Source organism: Solea solea, chromosome 6 (assembly GCF_958295425.1).
Source record: "Solea solea chromosome 6, fSolSol10.1, whole genome shotgun sequence".
Classification (NCBI taxonomy): Eukaryota; Metazoa; Chordata; class Actinopteri; order Pleuronectiformes; family Soleidae; genus Solea; species Solea solea.
Genome location: NC_081139.1, coordinates 7,209,278 through 7,222,827, shown reverse-complemented (window position 1 = coordinate 7,222,827; position 13,550 = coordinate 7,209,278). Strand labels below are relative to the sequence as shown.

The 13,550-nt window shown below is 41.2% G+C and overlaps 2 protein-coding genes across 2 annotated transcripts; both read right to left on the bottom strand.

The window, feature by feature from the left end:
• Positions 1-708: 708 nt before the first annotated feature.
• On the bottom strand, positions 709-3,014 carry manbal (mannosidase beta like). Its single transcript, XM_058631472.1, has 3 exons — positions 2,861-3,014; positions 2,008-2,195; positions 709-1,084 (listed from the first exon to the last, which is right to left on the bottom strand). Exons 2-3 carry the CDS (start codon positions 2,155-2,157, stop codon positions 974-976), a joined length of 261 nt encoding a protein of 86 aa, XP_058487455.1. The 5' UTR covers positions 2,158-2,195; positions 2,861-3,014; the 3' UTR covers positions 709-973.
• Positions 3,015-3,869: 855 nt separating this feature from the next.
• On the bottom strand, positions 3,870-13,550 carry LOC131460332 (nuclear factor of activated T-cells, cytoplasmic 2-like). Its single transcript, XM_058630716.1, has 10 exons — positions 13,252-13,550; positions 11,755-12,739; positions 11,472-11,643; positions 10,848-11,050; positions 9,633-9,805; positions 9,322-9,462; positions 8,394-8,449; positions 8,132-8,264; positions 5,881-6,462; positions 3,870-4,272 (listed from the first exon to the last, which is right to left on the bottom strand). The coding sequence occupies exons 1-10, from the start codon at positions 13,370-13,372 to the stop codon at positions 4,226-4,228; spliced, it is 2,613 nt and encodes an 870-aa protein (XP_058486699.1). The 5' UTR covers positions 13,373-13,550; the 3' UTR covers positions 3,870-4,225.

Genomic DNA, 13,550 nt, shown 5'->3' with positions numbered 1-13,550 from the left:
TTTCATCGGTTTCTTAGTATTTGATGTGTTTAATTTCAGGTTATTAGCCAAACACAAATGGAAATCGGAAATATTAAATACAATACAAGTCTATAATACATACAGCATAAAAAAATGTTGGTGATGAAGATAGAAATATATTACTTTGATGACTTAAGAATCTTCCAATTTTTTATGTTTTTATTCTTTAATTTATTAATAAATGACAAAAAGTCCATATATTTCCTTAAAGTCCATTATGGTGTCTACTTTTCTCGGACCAACAGTCAAACACTAAAATATTCAATGTACAATAATTGATTGGTATTTTTGTTGATTGGCAGCTCTAGTGTGAATTTTTTAATATTTCTTACCTCCAAATATAATACACCATTTTTGGTTACGTTCATGCCTATAGTCCTATTTAAGAGTTTTGATGAATCTGTATTAACAAATATGAAATTGTAAACAGAAATGGGCCTACAAAATAAATATAGGTCCTGGTCAGTTGTCTTCATTTGACCTTTTTACTTCAACTTTCTAATCTTAGATTACCCACCACGTGTATTGTGAATTATCTGAATATTGTCTGAATATAAACAAAAACATTTTTATTTCATATTGCTAATGTCCTAATCTGCATCACAACTAAATCATAATATTTCCTTTCAACAGAACACAACCTCATTAGACAAAACTGATTCTGCAATGAATGTAAAGTAAGGTCAATGACTGTGTAATGCATTTAATTGTCTGTTTTTAATGCAAATACAATCCAATAAATGGTATTTAATTGTAAAAAAAAATACATGCAAAACAGTTACCTAGTGAAATATGTAGCAGTAAGCAAACATGGCAGCTTGCTCCTTGTTATGTTGAGTGTGAATAGGACAGAGTTCAAGGTCACACTGTAGTGTCTCAATGTCAGTGCACATTGTAGTGGTAACTGCAAGTGATGATTACAAATGTTCACACAAACATACACAAACGCCATCTATCGCTTCTTTTTGCTCTCTTTCTTTTGTTTTTGTCGAATCTGAGTGGCTGCTCCTTTAGGTTTCTTCATCTGTTCGGCAGCTCTGCTGTCAGTGGTCTCTGTTTCCTCCTGTAGAGAAACACATGAAGTCATTAAAAACACAATCAAGCAACTTTCTGACTCATTGAAATGAGGTGCGAAAATAAAAATAAACGACTGTTAAGCATGATGAGAGAAGTGTTCTTAAATAGATTTGAAGTGTTTTCCAGGAATTACTTAGCTGAGTCATTAAACTATGTTTTGCATAAATTGTATATAGGTGTGTTAAATCTCGATATATTGTCTCTTATTAATCTAAATGTTTCAATTCAGGGATTTTGTGGCCACACACGAAGCAAGGAAATTCATAAGTGGTTTAGTGCATTCTGTCTGTCAGCACTGTGTCTGTGATTGCAATCTTTTCTATTATTCTAGCAGAGCAGTGACAGCACAATGCTATGAAGGATGAAACGGCGACATACTGTGGAGAGTAATCAGTGCATCCGATGATGACTGGTGAAAATGGAACAGTTAGACATTGGGTTTAATTGCTCTCGCCTATAAATAAAGTCTCCTGACAGTTGTTCGTATTGAGATTAAGAAAGTAACCCACTGGTCTCTTATCTTCACAGAAATTCAAAAGTCAGATCTAAAATGGCCGAATTCTGTAGGATTGTTTTTATAGCTGTCAAGAGTGTCACACTGACATGACATGCACAGAACTCCAGAGATTGTGAGGTTCTATTTGTGTACCCTAAATGAGAAATCAACAGGAGAAACTACAGCAAGTGCATGGGCAAATGTCTTTGCTTCCTGCGTTCTCAAGCCTGAAGCTGCCCCGTCCTCCAGCTGTCGTGAACGCAAATCACCAAGACAAACCTGAGCCAAACGTTTTCCTAAACTGCTGAAAGATGTGTTCCTTAAACTGTGAAAGAAAACTGTTTCAAACCACAATTACAAGAAGAACCAGACTTCCATACACCACGTCATTCTCTTCTCGGCATCCACCTCACCTGTTCATGGCCCTTGGATGTGGGGAAGATGATGGCCAGGATGCAGATGAGCTGGAAGATAGCACCCAGAAACAGCCCGTAGCGCAGTACACTCTCTAAAAACGTAGGCTCGGGGACTTCCGGAGGAGACAGGTCCAGATCTGCAGACATGATGCTGCTGGCTGTTTGTGTTTCCCTCAGTGACCTCTCTGTGTAAACGACATCAGTATTAGGCAGGAGACAATTAGAATTCCAATGTAAAATAATTTCGATTCACAGTATTACAGGTACAGGTACAATGTTTTTAGATTTTTAAATGCACATGGGCAGAGCCTTCAATCTGTACTCTAGATTTATATAATCTGTAAACTTTCATGAAAGCTGCACAAACAGGTTTGCATTCAATTCTGATTCTGATTAGTGACGCATGGCAACACATCAAATATGTATGTGATACAGGACCACACACTGAAGAGAAACAAGTCTTCACATTTACTTAAAAAATATCTGACTTCTGTCGCAGTTGAATGGAAAAAAGAAAATGGGATACTTGATTCAACAAGTTTCTCCATTCATGATGATCCTGAAAATGGAGTTTCATCTTGATCAACCTTTTATTAGTGTGTTTTTTATCATAATTTTAACCCATTTGTAGTTAGTTTTACATCAAATGTGGAGAATGCCTACTAAACATTAACCTCAAAATACAATGGCATGCAAGCTCTCCGTTATACATTCCCTATTTCACTGAAAAATGCTCTCGTTAATATGCGGCTGTATAGAATTTGCGTGGACAACAACGTAACAACACACAAATGACATACGTGAGAACGTAGATGTGGACTCTTATATCAGTACGAAGGGAAAACCTTACCTGTGACGGGAAAACTTTACTGTCTTCCTTAGTCCAAAGACGGACAACAACACTTTAAGGGCAAAAAGTGAAGAAAGATATAAAATGCCTTTTGGAAAAAAGCTACTCTGAAACAATCTGAGTTACAAAGGAAAGAAAAATAAATTCCGTTTCCCGGAAATGACGATTAAGACTCCACTTCCGGCCTGGTAAAGGATCGCTTTGAAAATGTCGCCCTCTGGAGCTCATGTGTGGTATAAATAAAAAACAGTCAAACAGGGTTATAATAATTCTCCCATTTACCAAATTCATTGAAAAAAATCTATTATATTTATTAATGTAGTAATATGTTTAAGACAATATGATGTGTAATTTAAGTCACATTTTAAATTATGTTTTTGTTTGTTTATTTTTATTAACACAACATGGCTTCTCATTTGTGGCCAAAGTGTTTATTACAATAATTTTTGATTATTTGATCATGATCACATATGATGATTATCCATTAAGAGTAGGGACAAATTATACTCCCATGTTATCTGTTAACTTCAATGTTGTGCTGATGCACAGATCTCTGTGTGGGCATCAGGAGATTTGCAGAATTAAACTCATCCCAGACGCAACTTCATATGAACATATTTATTATAAAATATTTTACGTAAAGGATCGCTTTGAAAATGTCGCCCTCTGGAGCTAATGTGTGGTATAAATAAAAAAACGGTCAAACAGGGTTATAATAATTCTCCCATTTACCAAATTCATTCAAATCTATTATATTTATTATTGTAGTAATATGTTTAAGACAATATGATGTGTATTTTAAGTCACATTTTAAATTATGTTTTTGTTTGTTTATTTTTATTAACACAACATGGCTTCTCATTTGTGGCCAAAATGTTTATTACAATCATTTTTGATTATTTGATCATGATCATATTTGATGATTATCCATTAAGAGTAGGGACAAATTATACTCCCACGTTATCTGTTAACTTCAATGTTGTGCTGATGCACAGATCTCTGTGTGGGCATCGGGAGATTTGCAGAATGAAACTCATCCCCGACGCAGCTTCATATGAACATATTTATTATAAAATATTTTACACATGCTTACACAGAGCAGTTGTAAACATACAAACATACAACACATACATGCATTATAAGGTGTGATATATGGTCTACTAACTTTGCTGAAATATAGAAAACTGAGAAATAACAGCTCTTTGGTGTAAAAATGTGGTGGTTGAGTGTTTGGACAAAGGTCCAACACCCTGCAAACATCCTCTCAGACAACAAGGATGTTATATTTATAATTCTAAAAATTATATCGTTGTTAAAACGTTGAATGTGATGCATGGACATCGTGGCAGCTGCAGGCTTTCAAGTTCACTCTCCACTGTGTCCTTTCAGGTCCCGTCTTATGATGTCATTCACTGGAAAACATGAATAAATCAATTGGCATATGTAACTTTAATGTTCATGACAATATAAATATAAAGGGAAGCAGAATTATGTTTACGAAATCAGCCTTGGATGCCAGATGATTAAAGGACAATGGCATTAAGGACCGCAACAAGTGATTATTTTCCGAATTGATTAATCGATAGTAGTTTGTAATTCTATAATATATCAGAAAATGTTGATCAGTGTTTCCCAAACCTTGAAAAGATGACGTTCTCCAATGTCAAACTTATTTTAATTATTTAAAAACACTCAAACTAATTATCAAAATAGTTGGCGATCAATTTAGTAATCAATTAATTGATCAGTTGTTGCAGTCCTAGTTGCATTCATTTTACATTTACAACCCCTTTTATTAGAACACACAATACCAGTCAATACTGCTTTTATTTCAACCTAATTTATCCTTAGGATCCATGTTTTAATTTTTAATTACACTGTCTACAACCACATGTGTGTATTTTTTTGTATATTATAATAATATATATAATCCCAAGAACCTCACTAATCCCTTCTGATGCTCACTGAAATAGATTGTTGCTGGTCTCATTTGCTTTCACTATTACTACTCCAGAATGAGACCAGAATGCAAGACATTGCTTCTTTCTCTCGTCTTCCATCTAAACCACAGGTGTGTGTATACATACATGCATGCATTTGTCTGCAGTACACTTCCTGTTTCTGTTTTCTATCACAGAAGTGTAAACCGAAACATTAACCTCCCCTTATTTAGATCATCTAAAAAATGTAAGGGGTTCGACCACAGGTCAAGAGCCACCTGTCCACAGAATTGATTAGAAATCGGTTCAGTTGTTTTTGAGTACGACTGCTAACACACAGTATATACATGCAACTTTATGCCACTAAAATGGTTAGAAGTTGGGAACAGCTTCAGTGATGCGATGCAAGAAGCTGAATGTTACGAAGAGTTCAAAATAATTTGGCAATTTCCGCCAGCTTCTCCTTAATCGTTCGTACACATCTTGACTGGCAAAAGCAGCTGAGCTGCATTTAGACCTGCAAGCTCTTCAACTTTCACTGCAGTTTCAGTATGACACGTCAAACCACTCTGCACCATTACACCCTGCCCAGTGCTTCACCCACTTCCTGGTTGCACTGACTATTTCATTCAATGCCGGAATCAGCTCGACTCGACTGTGTGTCAGTCACAGTGATGAACCTTCAGCTCCCAGTTTGATGCTTTGTGCACAAGGATGACAAGACCAGAGGCTCAGTCATGTGCTGCCTGTCAGCCTTGAGCTTCTACTCTTTTGCTTGGACTTTTTCTAATTGCTTCGAAGGACATAGTCTAAGCAGTGCTCCGAGGCTACTTATAGACACTCCTCTCTGTAGAACAACAACACTGAAACTGGAGAAAGCACTCACAGTTTCCCACAGTGTCATCACCACCTAATCGTTTCTCCATTAGGCCATAACCTACATTCCCAGAATATTTCATCCAAATCTGTCCTTAACTTTTTGAGGTATGCTGCTCAGAGTCGGACTGTTACTTTTCACTGAAAAGAAATAAATCTGTATTCATTTAACAGCACTTGTCATTAGTACAGTAACATACTCACCATCCTCCAGATAGGCATAGCTGAGGTTCTCTTCTTTGACTGTAACCCTCTCTGGAGCCCACTCTTTGTGGTGTCCTTCACCTGGCTCTGCTCTGCATGCGGCCTTATCTGGAGCTTGACTTTGGATGAATCTAGGAGGCGGTGACTTCCCCACTGGCGGCGCTGTCTGCTGTCTTGACATCAAACAGGCCTCATATGAATCACAAACCTGAGACCCTTCGGTCAGTTTGCCCACAGGGGGTTTGGCACCGGGAGAGGAGGCGGAGTGGGATACCACTGGGAAACCACTCATTACACCGCTGTAATGTTGGTTTGGTGTGTGGTACAGCATGGGACTGCTGATTAGACCGCTGGCACCGGACTGGTAATACGCTGACGGGTCGTGCTGTGAATCCAGTGTAACAGCGCAGGCTCTGGGGTCCACAGTGGCAAGATGGTATAGGGTTGGAGAAACACTCAAGGCTTGAAGGTTGCTGTCTTGCTCCAGGTGGTGGTGGTAGAGCGACTTCAATGACAGTGACCAGTTATCTGAACTGCCATATGAGTTTGAATGATAGTCATCCGGTGGTTCTGCTTTGATGGCTGTGAAACATAAAACAAAGATATCAGGAAGATAAGATTATTTTATCTTCCTGATGTCCATTAACTTTAATAGGAAGACACAGATGTCATGGGTTACTGCAACGTGGATTGAGCACTTCCTCTATTTCCCGTTTTATTTTGTATAATTCTCTCTCATTACTTCCTGTTCTGGTTCCACTGCCACCATGATGATTACAGGCCACGCCCAGATTTCTCACACCTGTGTCTCATTTTCCAATAAGCTCATCTAATCAGTCCCTCACTGCTCGGTTGTTTTGTCAGTTCATTGCAAGCGTCACAGCTTTATTTATTTCTGTTGTGTTCCGGTTTTTTTTGAAAGTCTATGCCCCTTGTTTCTATGGTCCAAGATTCCTTGCAAGAATTATGGGTGCGACTTCCAGTGCATTCAGTCACTGAAGCAGAACCAGCGTTTTTCATGGTAACTGAACACTAATCACCAAAAGTGACTGTAAAACGTAACGTGCATAAACCTCACCACTCGCACCTCAAAATGGATGACGTGATCATCCACTTTGCAGTGATAAAGTAACACCAAATCTGATGACAAGCCGCAGTTGTGCTTAATTTAACTCAGTTAGTGTTAACATAACCTAAAGAGTTAAATATAAATGGTCTTTTACTGTTACTTTAACACTGCCTGAATGCTTTAGTGTGTATAAAAATCCCATCAGAAGTCAAATGAGATGGAGAACAGATCAGTATTTACACAGCCGTATCTGTCACGTTTATATACATGTATATTTTTATTTAACCTTTATTCAACCTGGAAAAATCTCCTTATGTATATATTCTTCAAACACTGCCATCTAAATATCCGAGTGTCTAAATATCAGATGTGGGCATTGCATGTAGGTGGAGAGCGCATTAGCTGAACGACAGTAGGGCGACAGATTTTCCACCTTACGTGAAAGTTGCCAACCCAGTGCAAAGACCTGTGTCACGGGTGCAGTTCCCTCCTAAAAGCAGGCTGAGAAAGAGCTACTGTAAGAATGAAGAACATCACATTAAAGTGGAGATGCAAGTTTAGATGTCTTCAGCTATAAAATGTTCTTGAAATCCTGCTGCAGTTGGATCTAATCTGATTTAAGTTGTGTAATTTCCTGTGTTCTGCAAATTTGACCTAGTAAGGGTATAACCTTAACCCCTTAGCAACATTATAAGACGCCAGATTAAATTCAATTTATTTTTGTTTAAACATTTTTTTTTTACGCATGAGTTGTGATTTCCTCACAACATTACCCATGGTGCGATCTTCTTTTCTTTCTAAGTCAATTCAATTCAATTCAGATTTGTATAGCGCCAAATCACAACATACATTGTCTCAAGGCACTGTAAAATAGACAACATGATCGAGAGCAGAGAAACCCAACAGATCACACAATGAGCAAGCGCTAGGCATCAGTGGAGAGAAAAAACTCCCTTTTCACAGGAAGAAAACTCTGACTCAAAGAGGTGCAGCCATCCGCCTCGACCAGTTGGGGTGAAATGAAACATGGGAGATAGAGGAGAGAGGGGGGACAGAAAGGGGGGAAAGAAAGGACAAGAGGGAGGTGAGGTAAAGACAGATGAGAGAGAGACCAGGAGCCGATATACAACAATTGTATGACGTTATAAGTTTAGCCACCGTCCCGACAGACATGTACTGTACCTATCACAGGAGTGTAGATGAAGTGCTGAGGCTGACTGCGTTTCTTCTTCCCATTGATGACGTAAAAGTTGACTTTGGCTGGGTGGCAAATGGTCCGGTCTCGATAAGGCGGCACCTCGACGAACAGCATGTTCTAGGCAGTGATAATCGAACACAATGATCAAGCTGCTGTCACATGTTTAACTTTGAGAGTAGCTGCAGAGTCTGTGTCTTGCTTTTTTGTTTTGGTAAAACATACAACTGCCTATTTGTCAGTACTCACAGCTTGTGTTTTGTCTTTGTCCACAGCAGCCTCCACCTCCCAGATTTGCTGCCCGTCTGCAAAAATGTATAACCTTAGATTGATAATTATTTCATGAGATATCAATCCCTTTTCCACAACATGTGGGTGAGTTACAGAGACGGTGGAAATCTAGCTTTGGTTTACCTGACATTTCTGTTCTCTACCCACACTTTGAAAACAAAAAAGAAAATATACAAAGCCTCTTCTCTGGGTCTGAATCTTTATCAGTCTGTCTAACCACATCCTGTTGCATATAACTCCACACCAAGCAACAAGGAGGCTTTACATGCAGTCAACTGTACGCATCCTGCTCTCTCAAACCCTGCAAACCAACAACTCTGTGTGGGCAGAAGGAGCAGAAAGAGTGTAACAATTTCCATCAAACAATAATTTAAAAAAAAACATTCAACTAATGGTTCGTTCTGTCAAGGGTTAAAAGTGTGGGGGCGAAAGAGGATGTTGCCTACATGATAAATTCAAACAGGATATTGGATGTTGTACAACGCATTCAAATATTTTAATAATCGTTGGAATCCAGAATCGTTACTACCTGTTAAGTCAACAATATCTTAATATGTCTGCCACTCGATCTCAGTGTTAGACAGCTTTTTTTCCAACTGGAAACATCATTTTGTAAAGTGCTCACTCTGCTGCACCAGCGTCCTGCCTCCTGTGCGCCGTGATATAAAATCACTGATTTTCTCCACAGACTTTGGTGAAGGGAGTGAGCGGTTTAAAAAGTAACGACTGCCAAACAGAGGTAATGAGATGAAACAGTGAGCATATTCTAAAGATATTATAAAGTTAAATTGTTCCTTCACACCTTAGATGGACTCTCAAGAACACATAACCATATTGAAAGTTTAAGTTCTTACAAGCGCTGGTAACACATGCGTTTCCTCCTCACCTTGTGTCTTCTCAGAGAAAATCACCTTGGAGTCAGGTGTAAAATTTTGACCAATTAGGACCATTTGTTGACCGCCGAGCACTGAGCATCGGTCCAGGTCGTGTCTTTCGACTGCAGGAAGCTCCTGAGCCGAGCGCTGGGCTGAGAAAACCAAACAAAAACATACCAAATCACAAAATTGGCTGGGAGACATTCACGTTAAAGCAAACCTTTATAACAGTTGACCGCCATGTGATGATAGCAAAAAAAGTGTCCAAAGATTTGGTCAATTTGTCGAGCCTGTAGATGCACATACGAGAAACACTACTTACAGCATTCAATTGGATCAGAAGCAACCTGAAGGGACACGAGCTGTCCTCCAGACTGAGGGACATGGACACGGAACACCAAGCGCACGCGCGTGTTTTTCCGCCCAATGTCCGTCTCGCCGTTCCTCAGCTCAATGTCTGCATTTCTCAGCTTGAGGATTCCTACACAATCGATCCTGTGAGATGTAAGGGAAGGCCAATGCGATGAGTCAGAAGTGAGAAAATACTTTCACTGTGACATTCATCGAAGTTTGCTATGAAACAGTTACTGTTTACACACACACACACACGCCCTGAGTCATTTGCATCGGTTAGAAATGATTAGGTGGTTTGTGGATCAGTGGTTTGTGACCTTTACGTTAACTTAATAACAGTTGAGTTCCAGTAATTAGTTACAGGATCTCTATTAGCTATTGTAAAAAAACCTGGTGTCTGCTAGGTAGGACTTTGCAAGAAAAACACAGGAAGTTGTGCATTTCAGATTTGAACAGCAACTTGTTCATAATAGCCATTATAACTAGAGACCACAGCCCACAATGCATACAGAAAGAAGGAGTAATTGACATAGACATCTGTTTCTCACAGAGATGCGGACTGGTTAGTCATTACTCATGATTGTCACAGTTTCCACTTACCTGACCCCACCCAACTCTGCCTGCCAAGACACGCCTCCTCATCAAGCCAACCCTGCTCACCTGTGATCACAGCTGCTGCTCGTCTCCTGCAATCAGCCCTCCTTATACATGTATACACCAGCTCCACACTCTCTCCTTTGCCAGATTGTTCTTAGCCCTCATGCAAGACTCTGCAGTCCTGCACCCGCCTGTCTCTGCGTGAAACCTGGATATCACCTCAGCCTTCTGTTGCCGACCACATCTCTGCCTCAGCGTCTGCCTGCTCACTATTTGGTAAGCTTTCCCTTTGGTTGAACTCTCCGTACTTACCCACCCACCTACCTACCTACCTGCCTGGCTGCTGTTACCCCTCAGAGAAACGACGTGCATCTCAGCCTCTCTGTCCACGAGAGCCTTCACATACCTGCTGATTTCTCACCTCCTGACTTTTTGCCATTTCCTCTGCTGTTAAGACCCTTACCAACTGCCCTGAGCTGCATTTGGTCAATGATGCCACTGTCTTAAAACAATCTGTGGATTAATGCACTTGTGATTTACTTGTATGAACCTACAGTATATCCCACATCTTCTCTGGTTTACTCACATTACTCTCATATGGTTCGTTGGCTCCAGGGGAATGTCCAACACTTTGGTGCCACTGATCACCCTCTCCATGCTGGGCGTGGTGACGGTTTTGCCAGTGATGCGGTGCACCTGGTAGAAGGCATGCGGTTTCAGGAGCCGCTCGTCTGCTGTCCCTATGAAGACCTGCAGCCTCAGCGGGACCGAGCCTTGATATCCACGGAGCTGGTGAGGGCAACAAAAACGATCAAATGATTCTCCCCCTGGGAGAGATTTCCCCGAATCACAATGGCAAAGCAAACATGCAAAAGTACCAGGGGAAACTAATAGTGATGCTTATCAACAGGATCATATGAAACAGACTGTACTGTGGCTGTACTTCCATTGTTTGTCAATGTAACTTTCACAATATGTGTGTTTCTTTAGTATTGAAAGCCCTGCACGCCTCAATAATTTGTACGTGTGGGAGTACTAATGTGAAAGTGACATGAGCATGTCACACTTTTCACTGAGGTTAATGTGAAATGAAAGACTTATTTTCTTATTTCCTACCTTGTACATACTCGTCATATCATATTTCCTGTTAATATATATCCTTACAAACAATCCCCCACATCCTTCAAGTGCAAAAGAAAAAAAAACCTACCTGAACTTCTGGATGCCCTCCTTTAGGTGTCTTCACAGCGCCGCGGCTGCCCTCAGTCTCATAGTGAGCTCTGTGGTGAGATCTGGGCTGCTGCAGGATCAATAGTTCATACTGACTGGACTGGCTGGGCAGTGGCCACTCTAAAGACGGGAGCGGAGCCATGGAGAGACCACTGGGAGGGAGAGAGGAACAGTACATTGCAAAAATGTCAAAACACTAGACTAGACCATGTTTCGTCTTATAGCTGAAGGATGTAATCTCAGAAACAGGAAGGAGAACACACCTGAATGTGTTGTGCTGGACTGGATGAGATGGTGGCCACACAGGTGGGACAATGAAGATGGTGTCAGACTTGACCTCGGGTCTGGGCCTGCCAATCCTCTCCTGCTCACTGGCCCAGTCAAACACCTCTCTATACATACAGTCCTGTGTCTGAGCTTGGCCATGTGCACTTCGCACCATTACCGAGGGAACTGCTCTGGACAGACAGGAGCTCCAGTCCTCCTCCAGACCCGTGGAGGGGGTCTGAATTTTGGTCTGAAGCTGAGCTTGGGCCTGGTATTGGTGAAGGTAGAGGGACCCCTGTTGCTCATGGGGCGATGGGATGGGGCTTGGGCTACGGGAGCGCTGCTTGACAGGAGTGCCCCCGAGACAGGAGTGGCCCTGGTCATAAACTCGCTTTCCATGTGGCGAGGCAGAGCGGGAGCGCTGGTGGGGAAGCGGCACAGCAGCACGTTGGTGCTGTGGCAAGAGATGGATGTCATCTGTGACGCTGTTACGGGGAGAGGCTCTTGGAGAGGAGTGGGCAGAGGAAGTGTGGATGCTCTGGAGGCCCGGGCAGAGGTCTAAGGCAGACAACCCCATGCTACAGCCACCTCCGATTGAGGGAGAAACACAGGGCGATGCCACAGGAGAGTACGACTCTGCTGGCCATCCTGTGGAAGAGTTACTGCTGGCAGGGCTCACACACTCCCTGTAGGCTCCCAGGACTGTGGAGCCAGGACTGGGGTTCAGGGTCTGCGAGCTGAGAGAGTCACCAGATGGAGTAATCTCAATCCTGGGGCTGGGAGCGGCGATGTTCCCGGATCTCACTGACAGCTCCAGAGACTCATACACAGCTCCTGACAGGTTCTCTTCAGTGAGTGGGCTGCGAGATGAGGTGTTCTGGCTGGGGACTGGTTGGATGGAGGTGGAGACACATGTTGTGGGATGTTCAACAACCAGCAGTGGAGGCTGATTGTTATCCTGGAAGAGGGCACCTGTATCATCTGTCAAAAAACAAAGTGAAGTTGAAGTTGTGGACAACTATTACCACCTCGAGAAAACTTCCCCTTCAGACACACCCATCCATCAACTCTAGCGTTAGAGGGTTACAAGTTTAACTGGAGTCAACTCCAACACACTTAACACATACATTTTGTGCCTTGTCTGCCTATCAAACCAGTTGTGATGTCAGTAAATGATTAGATATTGTAAAACAAATTGACAGCACGGTAACCTCCGATTTTAACTCATCTTGGAAAAGGCTGCACATGCCAATTTACCCCTAGTTTCTAAAAATATAGCACCTAAAGTGGAATTAATGATTTAAGCTACTTGAGGTCAGTGAAAGGAGAATTTCAGTGTAACATCAGTACCTGACAGCTCAGTGCTCACAGAACCACTGAATTACAGCCGAGGACAAATACTAACACTAACACTACGGGATGATTGTGACTAATTATGCTGATATAATACGACTCATCTACACAAGAAGACGAATTTCTGAATACATTCTCACCTTTGTCACAGCCAACAGGAAACTCCCCTGTATTATACAAAAACAGGTCGTTAAAATCCAACTCTTCTTGACTTATGTCTTGACTTAGACTCTCGGTCAGACCCAAACCTCGAGAAGTCATATCCACCTCTAAATATAGATATTTATCCCGCGCAATAATAACTTTTGTTTTAATTCAAAAACTAATAAAGCTCTTCATAGGAGAAAACAACAGAGAGCCAACCCCTGCAGTGTGTTTAAAATATAAGCAGCTGCTCAAATAAAATATCCAGCACCGCGACAGGAGGAGAAAAAAAGAG

What these genes read in the sequence shown, in the direction of transcription:
- manbal (XM_058631472.1), bottom strand. Translation starts at nt 2,157, where the DNA reads ATGTCTGCAGATCTGGACCTGTCTCCTCCGGAAGTCCCCGAGCCTACG. An exon ending in CATCCAAGGGCCATGAACAG is followed by an intron (nt 1,085 to 2,007) that starts GTGAGGTGGATG and finishes GTTTCTCTACAG; the next exon opens with GAGGAAACAGAGACCACTGA.
- LOC131460332 (XM_058630716.1), bottom strand. Translation starts at nt 13,372, where the DNA reads ATGACTTCTCGAGGTTTGGGTCTGACCGAGAGTCTAAGTCAAGACATA. An exon ending in GAGGGCATCCAGAAGTTCAG is followed by an intron (nt 11,051 to 11,471) that starts GTAGGTTTTTTT and finishes TGCCCTCACCAG; the next exon opens with CTCCGTGGATATCAAGGCTC. An exon ending in CATCTACACTCCTGTGATAG is followed by an intron (nt 6,463 to 8,131) that starts GTACAGTACATG and finishes TATGTTTCACAG; the next exon opens with CCATCAAAGCAGAACCACCG.